The sequence below is a fragment of the Dipodomys ordii genome, unplaced genomic scaffold, assembly GCF_000151885.1.
Source record: "Dipodomys ordii isolate 6190 unplaced genomic scaffold, Dord_2.0 Scaffold168, whole genome shotgun sequence".
NCBI classification, from domain to species: domain Eukaryota; kingdom Metazoa; phylum Chordata; class Mammalia; order Rodentia; family Heteromyidae; genus Dipodomys; species Dipodomys ordii.
Genome location: NW_012267384.1, coordinates 2,774,242 through 2,789,963, shown reverse-complemented (window position 1 = coordinate 2,789,963; position 15,722 = coordinate 2,774,242). Strand labels below are relative to the sequence as shown.

General features: G+C 35.0%; 1 protein-coding gene across 3 annotated transcripts in view; it reads left to right on the top strand.

The window, feature by feature from the left end:
• Positions 1 to 15,722, top strand: part of Scfd1 (sec1 family domain containing 1) — a 106,497-nt gene that overhangs the window by 63,693 nt on the left and 27,082 nt on the right. For all 3 annotated transcript variants that reach the window (XR_001175709.1, XM_013033464.1, XM_013033463.1), the window contains 3 exons: positions 1,479 to 1,575; positions 8,500 to 8,570; positions 10,160 to 10,239. Coding sequence is in view for 2 of the 3 variants with exons in the window: in XM_013033464.1 (XP_012888918.1) it covers positions 1,479 to 1,575; positions 8,500 to 8,570; positions 10,160 to 10,239 (248 nt within the window). In the remaining variant the exon portion in view is untranslated. The remainder of the gene's footprint in view (positions 1 to 1,478; positions 1,576 to 8,499; positions 8,571 to 10,159; positions 10,240 to 15,722) is intronic.

The window sequence follows — 15,722 nt, the reverse complement described above, 5'->3', positions numbered from 1 at the left end:
TGTGGTCTTGTTTGTAAGCATTTGGGTAAATGCCCAAAAGTGGGATTGCTGGGTCATAGGGGAGTTCTATGTGAAGTCTTTTGAGGAACCTCCATACTGTGAAAGCCATAGATTTTATATGGAAAGTGTTTTCCTTGGGTGGAGGAAGAGGGTGGGAGATGGGAAGGGATAGGAAGGGGAAACAAAGGAGGAGGCAACAATGCTTGATAAGAAATGTACTCATTATCGTGCCCATGTAATTGTAACCCTTCTGTATGGTATTTTCACAATAAAAAAAATTGTTTCCCTTATTATACTCTTATCAAGAGTTCATTGGTGTCAGTGAAAGGGCAAAAGAGTATGTATGTTGCTCTTTGTGTCAGAAAGGGAGGACAGTTCTATTCGTTTATATTTGCATAGAAACTGAAAAGCTATACAAGTAATCAAAGTAAAACAAAAAAATACCTGTACTACTGAGTGAGAAAAGATGAGTGAAAATGGGACATCTCTTTTCTATTACGTTTTGTTTTTAAACAACTGAACCTTTCATCTCTTTTAAACTCTTAAGTTACTCTTACACTGCAGGACAATGAAAGGGTTTTCAGTGATTTCTATCCACTTCTTATTCTACTACCCAGATGTCCCTATTCTATAGTGCCATGCTGTGATCTATGAAACTACAAAAACTACTGTCCCCAAATCATAACTTTAAATTCATTACTTTCTCTTCCAAACTTGCTTAACTATTATGTCATTTTTGGCATAATGTATGTATGCTAGCTGTTTATTATTTTGGTTCTTTGTTGGTATTGCTAGATTTATGGAATGATTTCTACTTCTATTTGAGTTAACATCTTTGTATTAGAAAGAAAAACATTATTTTCACTCTAATATTATCTGAATCATAATTTAGTAAATACTTGATAATGAAACATCTTAATAAATAATTTATTTAGCATTTTCATCAGTAAAACTTCCAATGAGAAATCATGTCATTTAGAAAATTTTTCCATCACCTAAAACTTTAGTGAATTGGAGAAATAAGAGGAAAAACAGTTTTATTTCAGAAATTAAAATTGTTTTTTAAACATTGAAAATAACATCATTAATTTCTGTACAAAAGTAAAAAAAATCTAAATATGCACTAAAAAAAGCAAACATAGTATGACCACCTGTTGTTAATTTGCATGGAGTATATGATATGTGTTCTAGTTACTCATCAATACAAAAATTGAGTGTCATATGGCTATTATTTTTACTAATATATGTAGGACATGCAAAGTTAATTTTACATGTTCAGGTCTGGTAAATAAAATAGACTCTTGGTTCATTCCTTTTTTTCTTTTACATTAAGTGTATGATCAAAAATAAAAATGTTTAACTTCCACAAGGAAATGAGCATTTGTTTTTAAAATTGGCTATAAAAGTTGAAACTTGTAAGCAGGAAACTCAGTATATTTTTATTAATGTATCTTCATCTAATATTTATTTTTAAACAGGCAAGAAAACTGGATGTATATTTTGAATATGAAGAGAAAATAATGAGCAAAACTACTCTGGATAAATCTCTTCTAGATATTATATCTGACCCTGATGGTAGGTACCATAAATTTGAGAGTAATAGAAGTTTTACTTAGGATCATTTTATTCATTACTTTCAGTTGAGCAAAATTTCAACAGAATTACTACTTTAATATCAGCCAATACTCATAACAAAAGCAATTAAAGGAACTATTTTCTTTATATTTTTATTAGCATACATTAATTGTACAAGGGTAAGGTTTCCACATGTACATATAATGTTTCCCATTCAAACATACACCCTTTATCATTCTCTTATTCTCCCTCTTCCCCGCTTAAAACAATTTCAGTAGCCTTCATTTGCTATTTTAATACTTACAAACTACTTCGACCATGTTCAACCTCTTGGTTAGCCTCCACACTCCTACTAGTACTCTCTTCTCCAACACAGCTTGTTTTTACTTTACTATCATTGTTTTTTTTTTGTTTTGTTTTGTGGGGGATTTTTAATGTGTATTGTACCAAAGGGTACAATTTAGAAGTATAAGCATTTTGCAGTAAGAACTCAAAATGAAAAAGGATATATGTGTGTAAGTCCATCATTTCTAAGTTTTTATTATGAGTTGTGAATAAAATTGAAGCATCTGAAACTTTACAGGATATTTAAGTTGCAAAATACTATGCTAGACTTTTCATTCTTATGGTACCTAAAAAAAAAAAAGGAAGAAAAGATTTTAATTCAATTTTAGTTCATGAATGGGTGGTTCCATTGCAATGGGCCTGTCCTAATACTAAACATCACAGTGGGAAGCATATGGTGAAGCAAAGTAGTTACCTTATGACAGAAGAAGAAAGAGGAGAAAGGTCAGGGGACAGATTGATGCATCTTTCCAGGACATGACCCTACCTACCTCCTCCAACTACATCCCATCTCCTACTTTGAATCACTTCCCACTAGTGCCATTATATTCTCAATCTAGCAAAGGAATATTCTGTTCATTAGATCAGAGCTCTCAGGATCCAATCACTTTCCAAAAGCCCAGCAACTAAGCCTGTGAGAGACATTTTGTATTCCAACATTTTCCTACAAAATACTTGTTCACTGCATAGGAAAAAATAATAACTTTACACTAGAAGAGCCTGATAAATAAAAGATAATCTCAAATAACATGAGTAATGAGAGAGATATACTGAAATAGTGAAATCACCCAGTTTAATTCCATGCAAAAAATGTAGCTTCAATTACTTGATTTTTTTGCTAAAAAATGTATAATCTGAAGCTAATAGCAAAGGAAAACCAGATGAAACCTAATTGTGTAATATACTACATAAAATAGATCCTTTTTTTTTTTTTTTTGGTCAGTTGTGGGGCCTGAACTCTGGGCCTGGACGCTGTCTCTCAGCTCTTCAGCTCAAAGCTAGCACTCTATCACTTGAGCCACAGCGCTACTTCCGGCTTTTTCTGCTTATGTGGTGCTGAGGAATCAAACCCAGGGCCTCATGCATGCAAGGCAAACACTGTACCACGGAACCACCTTCCCCAGCCCCATAAAATTTACTCTTAATATTTTAAAATAGCGAGGCCATGCTACAAGAAATAGCATTAATCTTAAAAAAAAAAAAATCAAGTCATACAAGTCAGGAAAAGATGGAGGAATATTTTGTTTAGAAAATTAAAGAAGAGGAACATTTGTATGCAACACATGATCCCTGAAGTTGATTATTTTGCCATAAGATACTTTAGATTCAATTATAGACAAGGTATTAAAGTTGAAGTGGGATATAAAAGTTAAATGATAATATATATACCTTGTAGTACATTACCACTATTATCCTGGTTTGGGTCTAATGTTTGAGTGTGAAAGACAGACCAGCAACTTACTCTCAGGTTGTTCAGGGAAAACAATGCCCTCCAAACTATACCTCAAACTTTTCTCTAAAATATATCAGATTACTCTGACTTGAAAATAAAGAGCAATCACAGTAGAGTTTTAAATTTAAGAGGTTCCAACTGATTTTGCCAAATCAAAAAAGCTAAAAAAAGTCTGAATGGCAATATGGCAGAAATGTACAGTCTTAACAGTGAACATAAATTTTTAGTAGTAGAAATAAACCATTGGCCTAATGGGTAATTTTTTCTCTTGTCGGAAAGAGAGACATTTAGACAGGCAGTCCTATCAATACATAGGCAATATAGATTATTAACAAGTCTCCAGTTTGCTAAGTGAGGTGCCAACAATCTCATCCATAAGATTGTTAACAGGGTTTTGGGTTTGTTTTTTTTTTTAACAGTAATGTTATTATGAGGTATTCTATTTTCCTTTTTATTACTCTTTTCCAGATATTTGTCTCAAAACTGTATATGGCATATATAGTATATATATATATATAGTATATATAGTATATGCTATATATATATATACATATACAGTATATGTATGCCACTTATAATAAATGTAAAAAACAAGAAGCTTACTAAAATGTGGGACTAGAGAATATATTGAGATAGAAAGATAATGTGAAACATTCTTAGTTCTGTCAGGTAGAAGAAACATTTGTGATTTAGAATCTAGGTCTATATTCAAGATCCGGAATTATCAGTTATGATACGCTTGGAATCCCCATCTGTGGATTATGTTAGTATCTATATCTAGTTTTCATTAATTTTTTATTAGTGGTAATAGAGTTAGAACTCAGGGCCTTGCACTGCGAGGCAAGTGCTCTACTATCTGTGCCTCTAGCCTTTCTTGGCACTGATTTCTTTTAAGACAGGGTCTCCCTTCTACCTAGGCATGTGTTTTGACCATGATCTGCCTATCTCAAGGCTTCCTGTTATAATTGAGATGAGGGACATCTACCACTACACTTCGCTTCTTCCACTGAAATGGAGTCATGTAGACTTTACTGTTCTGGCTGATCTCAAACCACAATAGTCCCAATATTCAGGTTCTTACATAAATAAGATTGAAAGTGTAAACTACTAGGGCTGTATAAATTTTTCATTTCAAAACAATTTTTAATATATTTATAAAACAGTGCCTTAAATGTGTATATTTGACATCAAATAAATATTGAATGCACAAAAAATTAGCAATAGTATCTTAAATACAATTCCAAATCTCATTTTGCCAAACATCAACTTAATTTGAATCATCTCAAGATATTGATGTGGTCATATCATGGTATTAATATGATGGAAAAAAATGTTACATTCCAAATGCCTCATCCTTGTATTTTATTTTGATGTGGGCTATCTACATATTATGACATACAGCTTTCTTCATGTCTTCACCTCATGATATTGTTGGTGAAACCATCTAGTTCATCAGTGGGTGGGGAAAATTTTGTGAATTGCTAATTAAATATGTTTTAAAAACTCCAGTGTTTAGGGGCTGGGAAGGTGGCTCAGTGGTAGAGCACTTGCCTTGCATGCATGAGGCCCTGGGTTCAATTCCTCAGCACCACATAAGCAAAAAGATAAAAAGCCAGAAGTGGCGCGGTGGCTCAAGTGGTAGAGCGCTAGCCTTGAGCTGAAGAGCTGAGGGACAGCACCCAGGCCCAGAGTTCAGGCCCACGAGCGGACCCCCCAAAAAACAAACAAACAAAGAAAAAAACTCCGGTGTTTAGAGTTTTGTGTTCAAGAAAAAAAAAGTTAAGAGGTTACAGCCTGTAGAGTTTCAGTTTTAAAAGAAACAGTTACAAAATTTTACTTTGGCTTCCCTGTGGTTATATCATTACATTTGGTTCCTCTTCAGCACTGATGTCTCTTAAACCATAACACAGAGATTCTAGGGCAATTAGAAACAAATCTATAACAATTATAAAAATGTTTCTTCTTGGTTTTGGTTTTAATGTGTTTTCTCCCTCCTGTGGAATCTGCTGTGGAGATATTTGAGACAACCACACAATTCTCTGCTCCCTGGGCAAGGGCACTGTTAGCCCTGCCTGCTGACCAGAAGGTCCTAGCCATCACTGCTCTGAGGGTACAGAATCTTTCAGACTTCCTGCTGTATACTAGGTACTGCTAAACACTGTCAGAGGGGACAGTCTTCAGGACCACAAATCACTTTCAGTGCAAAAGAATTGATGGCATGTGCCAGCAACCCCTTACTATTCCTAGGGTTTGGGGAGAGTGATGAATTGGGTGGGTCTAGTCAATGTACATTTTGAAGTATATACAGACATGTCCAAAGACAACCTCCTTGTACAACTAGTTGATGCTATTAAATGTTGTGGGGATGTGTTTCCAACTAAGAGTGAGAAGTATTCAAAGGAAAATGAATGTCTACTATGAAACAATGTTTTGCTAGATGCAAAGAATAGTAAAAGCAACATTAGGGACTCTGAGACCCAAAGAACTCTGAAAGGAACCTTCCTGTCAAATCTTAGGAGCTGATGGTAGGGCCAACCTCATTCTCCCTTACTGTCTCTGACCTCTAGCTGTTTGTTTACAGTTGAAGCCATAGTTGCAGGAAGTATGCAGTGGAGCAGGATAACAAAAGCCAAAGCTTTCTGGCCAGAGTGCCCGTTAGGGAAGGCCAAGGGAATGGCAAAGTACCAGGGAGATCACAGAGAAGGATGGAGCTCAGAAAACAATCCCATAAACTTGTTTATGAATTCCTAGGCTCACCACTGAAGAACACATTAATGAATATTATCCTGACAGCATTTCAAAAAAAGGTGAAGGGCTAGACCACCAGTTCCCAGATTGACCACTGAGTGACAAATCTATCTGCAGCAGCCACAAAAGGTTTTAGAAATAGAATTGATGATGGAACACAACCTACACAAAGCTGGTAGTAATATTAGTTTGTACCAATAAGACTAATTACCTACTAAAAAAATATCAGCATTCTTATTAGAGTATCATAACCTAATGTTCAAAATGTCCTGAATATAACATTTATTAACTTGAGAACTTGGGAGAACTTGTCACTGACCCGTATGTCATCAATTTTTTGTTGTATTCACAGAATAAAAATAAATGGACTATCTGGATTCCAAAACATGAAAATCAGTGATTAATATATTTGTAGGGTGTATTGTTTTGTTTCTGTATTTTGAGACCGGGTCTCACTATGTGTCTTGAGCTGGCCTGATAAATACTATGTAGCTCAGGCTCAAACTCAGAATCCTCCTGCCTTAGCCTCCTAGTTGCTTGGATTACAGTTGTGTGCTACAACACTCCATTCCAAGTTATTATTCTATAATGAAATATATATAATGATTCTATGTCTGTACATCTTAAGACACATTTTGGTAAAAGGTAAAAGATACGATCTGAAGAGAAACTAGAGTATTAAGACACATTTTTTGTTGCTGTTTTATATATTTTTATTGTTATTGTAAAGGTAATGTACAAAGGGTTACAGTTATGTAAACATGTCAACTAATGATTATCTTTTTGAAGTGTGACCCCTTCCCATGCTGTTTTTCCTTCCTGTCCCCTCCCCCACAAGTTGTACAGTTCATGTTCAACCGTGTCTAGTGAGTACCACTACTACATTAGTTCGCCCTTTCCCCCTCCCTCTTTCTATGTTGTCCCTTACCCTCCCAGAGACTAACAAGACAGAACATACAGCAAACAAAAACAGCGACAAAAAAAAAATCCCTCTTGTTTCCATTTCTTGGAGTTCATTTCAATATATTTTTTTGGGGGGGGAGGGTCGGTCAGGGGGCCTGAACTCTGGGCATGGGCGCTGTTCTACCACTTGAGCCACAGCGCCACTTCTGGCTTTTTCTGCTTATGTGGTGCTGAGGAATCAAACCCAGGGCCCCATGCATGCAAGGCAAGCACTCTACACTGAGCCACCTTCCCAACCCTCAGTAAATATTATTTTATGTGATCATATGCACATAGCTATTGAACCTTTGTGATCCTCCTAAGAATATCCTCCTTTTGTCTCACTGTATTAATGTTAAGACACACTTGCTTGATAAGAAATGTACTCATTACCTTGCTCATGTGATTGTAACCCCTCTATACAGTATTTTCACAATAAAAAATATTTAAAAATAAATATTTTTTAAAAGACACACTTCGGAGGGAAAGTGAATAGTATTGTTGAGCGCTGCCTAATCACTTTTTAACCTAGGGTGTTTACTATGTGAAATAGAAGAATAAGAGTTTCTCTGGCAATTTAGGCTTTGAGAGAATAGTTTAATACACCACTGCAGTGAGAAAATTCCTTGGAGACTGATGTTTTGTCTTAAAATTTGAGTCAAAAATATTCTGCTCCATAATACAAATATAAAAGTGTGTTTCCCAAGGCTTGTAGTAAACTAACATCTTTCAGAAAGAGAGGAATTGCATGTTCAGAGGAATTAGGGAAATGTGATATTAGGTTTGGCTAGCTGGTTTATTTAAATAACAGATATTATCTAATACCAAGGATAACCATACAACTAGATTTCCAGGACAGTCCCATTTTTATACCAGTTGGCTTATATAGTTACCATCTTAAAAATATCCTGTTGTGACTTTATCATTTTTTAGGTTTATCTTAGAGATAAAGTTCAACATTATAGACAGTTGGGAAAAGTGAATGAAGATGTCTATAATCACACCCTTTCAATTGCACATCTTTTTCCCTGACTGTGTTTTACATGGTTGTAATTATAGCATTTATTACCTTAACTCAGTTGAATTACAAACCTTTCAGTCATGGGACTTAAACTCTGGGCCTGGGTGCTGTCCCTCAGCTCTTCAGTTCAAGGCAAACACTCTACCACTTGAGCCACAGTGCCACTTCCCGTTTTCTAGTGGTTTATTGGAGATAAGAATCACGGACTTTTCTGCCTGGGCTGGCTTTGAACCATGATCCTTAGATCTCAGCCTCTTGAGTAGCTAGGATTACAGGCATAAGCCACTAGTTCCCAGCATAAACCATATTTTTGTTGTCATGCTTATATGTCTTGAATTTTAATGGGCTTTGTGTTGACTATAATGTCTAATAACAATAATTATGAAAGTTTTTTTTTATGTTTTCTCCTATGTAGCAGGAACTCCAGAAGATAAGATGAGGCTGTTTCTCATCTATTACATCAGCACGCAGCAAGTACCTTCTGAGGTATGCCCATAGTGTTAGTGAAAAAACAGATTGCTTATTTTATACATACTAGTCAGAACTTCAAAAATAGACTAAAAAAATCACTATGACTACATACCTACTTCCATTTCTTTCTTGAGAAGAAAAACAATTTGCTAAGGCTGGTTCTATTTACTACTGAGTTTTATAGCAATATTTATTGTCACTACGGGAAACTATCCACTAAGGAAATGTCTGACCCCTTGTAAGTTGTTGGAACATGAATTAAATTCAAGTGGCCAAAATTCTTATTACTGGAACATAAGTGTTCTAAACTAAGATAATCCGGTTTGCCAGGCTTTTTAAAATGTTGATCTGCATTTTAAGATTATTATAAAATGAACATTCCATATGGAAAATATTTCATAATGGCTCTGCTGTAAAGAACAGTGGTGATTTCGGTATCTGACCTGCTAGGCTAGAAACAATTACTCTTTCCTACATGAATTCAATGGAGTTTCCTAAAATGAGCAACAAGTATAGAAACCTCCAAGGTGAAATTATTGTGGTGAAATGTCTGATAAATTATTAGGCTCTGTTGGTCAGCAGTCTTTGACATGCTAGAAGAGTAAACTAAACCCAGTATTTGCTTTAGGTCACTCTTCTTTTCTAAAGGAATACATCTCAACTCTTTCCTTGTAATTCAATAAGAAAGTATGGTTTTTCTTTCTAGAAGTACTCTCTAATCAGTCTTGAGTTTCCCTGTATCAAAGAGGATTCTAATAACTTACTTAGAATATTAAAATGTTTTCTAAAAAATAAAATGATTCTAAAACTAAATATTTCTTTAGTTATATTATTTTCACTTACTTTTGGTAAGGATTATTTCTAAACTTCAATGGCATTAAGATGTTTGAAGCTAATTATGACTGCTATTAGATTAATAATTCCTAAAAAAGAAAATATAAAAATCTCTATGAGCTTAAATTTCTTTTCCTGGCTGGGGGTGGTATTGCCATGTGTATTGTTTATAACTATAATCCCAGCTACATGGTCTGAGGCTATCCCGAAGTAAAAACATCAGACCTTATTAAGGAAATAACCAAAAGGAAAAAGGTCAAGGAGTGTGGTTTAAGCACAAGACTCTGAGTTCAAATCCCAATACCACCCAAAAAAAAAAAAAGGTTATTTTTACAGTGGAGTTATTGTGATGATAGGTTCTTTGACTTAGAGAAACACAGTTAAACTTTCCAGGAAATAAAAGGAAAAGGAAAAGAGAAGAAGACAGTTTTAAAAGTGTAAAACAATTCAGCTAATGAATCTGAGCACTTAGAGTAAAAATGAGATAGAAGATGAACAAAAAGCAGACTGTTTAGTTAGTATTAGAGAAAAAAATGGTTAAGAGTGAAGGTTGATGAAATATTTCATTTTCTATGTAATTTCTTAAAAGTAATTTTTCTTATATATGATTTTTGTCTCAGATCCTTAGTTTGTCAATAAAATTCAACCCTACTTGAGTGACTAGAACTTTAACTCATGCTTTTAGTAAAACTGATTGACCTCATGATTACAAATAAATATGTCTTTTGAAAGAATTTTTTTTTTGCAATATAGTTCTTTTCTTATTTCAGGCTGATTTGGAACAATATAAAAAAGCTTTAACAGATGCAGGATGCAACCTTACTCCTTTGCAGTATATCAAACAGTGGAAGTAAGTTTTAATTTCTTCTTTAATTCCTATCATTTAAAATAAACACACAATTGAAGTTTTGTTCCCAAGAACATGGGAAATAATAAAATTGAACACTTACCTGGTAGATTTAGATACCTAGGTTTACAGATTATATGGTTTCCAGTATGCACAATTTACAGTTACATATGAAACAGTGATGACTTTTTTTTAAAATAGGCTTTGTTTTTATTTTTTCCTTGATAAAATGAAAGAGTCAAATTGAAATCTTTTGAATCAGATGTCTCAAAAGCATTGAAAAGAAATGTTAATTTCACCAATACCAGTAAAAAAAATTAACAGTTTGGCATAACACAGAAATTTAGAAAACATTGTGCAAGGGAAATAGGAAATTTAGTTTTGTTAGTTTGTTCATAACTACTGTTTCAAATACAGTCACAATTTTTCTGGATTGCACAAGAAAATTTAAATTTCATTGACTTAGTATTTCAGCTTTTTTAAGAATTTATCCTTGGGAGAGAGAAGGGATAGTGGGAGAGCAACAAAGGGAGGGAGTAACAATTCTGGACAAGAAGTGTACTCATTAATTTACTCATGAAACTGTATCCCCTGTGTACAGCATCTTTACAATAAAATAAAATTAATAAAAAATATCTTTAATTGGATTTATAAAACTCAGAAATAATTATAATGATGAAATTTTATCCAAACTTATGTATAAACGTCAACCCCTAGTAAAATCTCACTGGTATTCTTTATAGAAATAGAAAATTTAGTCCTAAAATTCATATGGAAGACCTTGACTAGCCAAAGTAATCTTGAAGGAAAAAAAAAAATCAATGCTGTGAAAACAACTTCAAAGTCCATCATGTGTCATTTTAGCTATGTGTACTTACACACATCTATAATCCTAGCACTTGGTATACTAAGGCAAGATCATAAATTCAAGGTTGGGCTATATAGCAAAATTCTGCTTTAGAAAAATACATTGTGGCATATTTATTATCAGAAATTATGTATATTGGGGCTGGGAAGGTGGCTCAGTGGTAGAGCACTTGCCTAGCATGCATGAGGCCCTGGGTTCGATTCCTCAGTACCACATAAGCAAAAAGAAAAAAAAAAAGCCCGAAGTGGTGCTGTGGCTCAAGTGGTAGAGCGCTAGCCTTGAGCTGAAGAGCTGAGGGACAGCGCCCAGGCCCGGAGTTTAGGCCTCATGACTGGACTCAAAAAAAAAAAAAAAAAAGAAATTATGTATATTAAAACCATCATATAAGATTTAAAGATTGGGGCTAGGAAGGTGGCTCAGTGGTAGAGCACTTGCCTTGCATCCATGAGGCCCTGGGTTCAATTCCTCAGCACCACATAAGCAAAAAGAAAAAAAGCCGGAAGTGGCGCGGTGGCTCAAGTGGTAGAGCGCTAGCCTTGAGCTGAAGAGCTGAGGGACAGTGCCCAGGCCCAGAGTTCAGGCCCCATGACCGGACCCAAAAAAAAAAAAGACTTAAAGATTATATCATATAAGACTTAATTATATTGATACATTCTTTTGGTAGGACAAAAATAATTATTTACAACAATTGTTGATTAGTTTGATAAACACTGTTGACCCTTCAGCATCCATGGGTTCCGCATCCATAGATTGAAAATATTAAGGAAAAAAACTGCTCACTATATAGATTTTTTTCTTTTTATTCCCTAAGTAGTACAGTTAACAGCTTATTTACAAAGCTTTGAATTTATTATAACTAATTTAGAGATAATTTAAAGTAAATGAGAGGATATGCTAGGTTATATACAAATCTACATTGTATATCTGTAGATTTTGAGATCTGTAAATTGAGTATTAGAAGCAATCTCCCATGAATTCCAAGCAACAATTACAAATTCTAATATTAAACTAGGCATTCAAATTTATATCACTGAATTTGTTTGTGCTGCACTAACAGTAAATCAAATGATGCTAAGACAACATTATGTTATGCTATATTAAACTTCCTTAGATGTTGAGTTAAAAAACATTAAAGCCACTCAGCAGCAGAAAAAAAAAGATAAAAAAACTAAATGATAGGATCTTAACTTATTTGGAAACAATCCCTAAATTTGCTTAAGTAACCATGCTATCTAGGTAGATAACATTTGAACCAAAGTCAGCTGACATTTTCTACAGTCTGATCCCTTCTTGTGCATCCATCTGTATATATGAGCACACACATGTACACATTTAATTTCATAACTGAAATGACACACTTGAACGTTAATAGTGGTAGATCACCACATAGCAGATCTTTTTTTTCCTTTTGAGTCTCTTTATTTTCCAAATTCTGTACAACAAACTTTAATTTTGAAATATTTTTCACCTCAGATTTTAAGACATTTCAATTGACTGTGCTTTTAAATATTATGCATAGTAATAGAAATACTCCAAACACTCTCTAGTGAGTGCTTATTATTATCTATATTTAGTTTACCAAACTAACTTTTATTTAAAAAGAAAACTTGTAGGCAGGGACCAATGGTTCATACTTGTAATCCCAAAGACTGGGAAGATTCCAGGTCAAGGTCAGCTAGGGCATAAACACAAACCCCTTCATAACCAGGTGTTGTAAGTCTGTCATTTTAGCTGTGTGAGAGATTGAGATTGGGAGGATTGTGGTTCTACACTAACTCAGGCAAAGGAAGTTCTCAAGCCTCTTTCAAAAAGCTGATTTAAGCCCGGTGGCTCATGCCTACAATCCTAGCTATTCAGGAGGCTTGAGATCTGAGGATCATAGTTCGAAGCCAGCCTAGGCAGCAAAGTTTGTGAGACTCTTATCTCAAATTAATCACAGAAAAAGCTGGAAGTGGCATTGTGGCTTAAGTGGTAAAGAGAGAGCTAGCCTTGAACAAAAGGAGCCCAGGGACTTCATCCAGGCCCAGAGTTCAAGCCCCAGGATTGGGGCAGGGGAGGGGGGGCGGAGGGAAGGTGGTACATAACCTGTCCTCCCATCTATAGGAAGCTAAAATAGGAAAGATTGTGGTCCATCTCTCAACATGTCAGTGCAGAAAAGGGCTGCACAGTTGTGGCTCAGCAGAACACCTGCTAGTGAGCACAAGTCCCTCAGTTCAAACCCCAGTACCACCAAAAATAATAAAAATTAAAAGGGAAGCCACCCATTTTGGTGCATGCTGAGGCAGGAAGCTTAGAAATTTGACCAGTCTGGAATACATAATGAGTTCTAGGCCATTTTAAGCTATACAATAAGACCTAGTCAGAAAGAAAAAGGACAGAAATATTGAAAATCCTCCAATTTATTTTTTTTTAATTTATTTATTTTTGTCGGTTGTGGAGGCTGAACTCTGGGCCTGGGTGCCATCCCTCAGCTCTTCAGCTCAAGGCTAGTGCTCTACCACTTGAGCTATAGCGCCACTTCCGGTTTTTTTCTCCTTATGTGGTGCTGAGGAATCAAACCCAAGGCCTCATGCATGCAAGGCAAGCACTCTACCACTAAACCAACTTCCCAGCCCGCCCTCCAATTTTTATAATATATAAATTACACATTTGTCTTAATGGCAGTGTTCTTTGTTTTATATTATGATTTATGTAGAAATCCTTAGTATCTGGATATAACATCTGCAAAAGGAAATCCTGAGAACTGTTTTACATTGCTACAAGATACATAACATATTATTTATAACATTAGTTTTTATTTCCAGTTAGAAGAGCCTTACTAGTTTATTGAAGAAATATTAGAAAACCCCAAGTTAGAAGCAAAAATTACCTTGTGCCAGGAATAGTGGCACATACCTCTAATCTTAGTATTCAGGAGACTGAGACACGAGGATTACTTATCTGAGGCCAGCCTGGGCTCCATTGGGAGATCTTGTCACCAAAAAAAATTTTTTTTACTTCTATTCTCACTATCCAGAGGCCATCGATAGATGTTACTATATATCTTTCCATTTTCATAGTTCATTTTTTTAATCTGGGAAACCAATATTATAAAGTTTTCTAATTTGCAAAATATCTATCATAATCTGTCTTTAGTCTCCAATGTTAACATTCGCTGTTTGTGTAAGTCAGCCACACAAATGTCTTATTTAAAACTTACCCCTCTTCGTTGTGTAGAGTTGTAGTGAAAAAGTTTTTGTTAAGGCAGAAATACCAAGTGAGTTGATTTGCTGCCTCCTCTGATCAAAATTGAAATTTTTGTGTTGTCTTTGGGAATTGTCTTCCTATTGTTGATAGATTTTTCTCAAGATTGAACAATTTTAACATTTGAACCACCACATATTAGTGACTCCTTTTATTCCAACTCTCACAACATTTTCTTTAGGTCCTCACCCTCGTTTTTGTTTTTCTTTTTTTGCGTGTGTGTGTGTGTGTGTGTGTGTGTGTGTGTGTGTGTGTTTCATTTAGAAAACAACTAAGAATCATTATGAAGTAATGGTGATCGATATAAAATGTTATAGAAAAATGTACAAAATTATGCTGACTTTAATGTTTAAATCATAACTGTTACATATGCATATATCCAAAAATTAGAAGAATATATGGCATCTTAACAGTTTGCTACCTCAAAGTATTACAATCTGGGAGCACTCCTGTTTTCTAGATTCTGTAAAAAAAAAAATGTGAAAAGATTGTTCATAGAGAAGAAATACTTTTTAAGATATGTCTAGGAGCTTTTTGCCCAAACTTTAAAAATCTTACAGACCAGCTAGAGAGAGTATAGACATTTACAAAGAATTGAAAATTACTACATAATTAAAAGCCCAGATGGTCCCACTACAGATGAATAGATCCGAAAATTGTGGTACCTATATCCAATGGAATTTTACATAGCCATTCCAAAGGATAAAGTAGTAGCATTTGAAGGGAAATGTATGGAACAAGTCATGTTGAGCAAGATAAGCCAAGATCAGAAAGACAAACGGCACATGGTCTCCCCGATATGCAGATGTTAGATTCAAAACACAACAAGATATGACAAAGTAAGCAGGACTCAAGATGCCCATACACAATGAAACCAAAAGAAGTCAGTCTTGGAAGAATAACACCAAATTGTAATACCCAAGCACCTCTTCATATGTGCATAAAATAATATACAGATTGAAAACAACCCCAAAGGCAAGGAATAAAGGACGTCTTGTAAATTTTTCTTACCGGTTTTAGGTGACTATATTCTTTACCTCATATATGGTGTATGCATGTGCACATCTGAGGGAAGGTGGGGACAGAGCATAGAATCAGTGGAAAGTTGGTGAAAAAAATATAGCAGAGGAGCCCATCAGCTGCACTGGACATTGATGAAAGTAAACTAAGCAACTCAAGGCTGGTGATGGGAATGAGAGAGAAAGGGAGAACAGCTGATACTAAGGGAAAGGAAAGAAAAATTTAAAAGCAGGTGGTTTAGAATTGCGTAAGAGAATTATAAGTAAGGATTAAGAATTCACTTTTGAGCTGGGCGCTGGTGGCTCACGCCTATCATCTTAGCTACTCAGGTGGGCTGAGATCTGAGGATGATGGT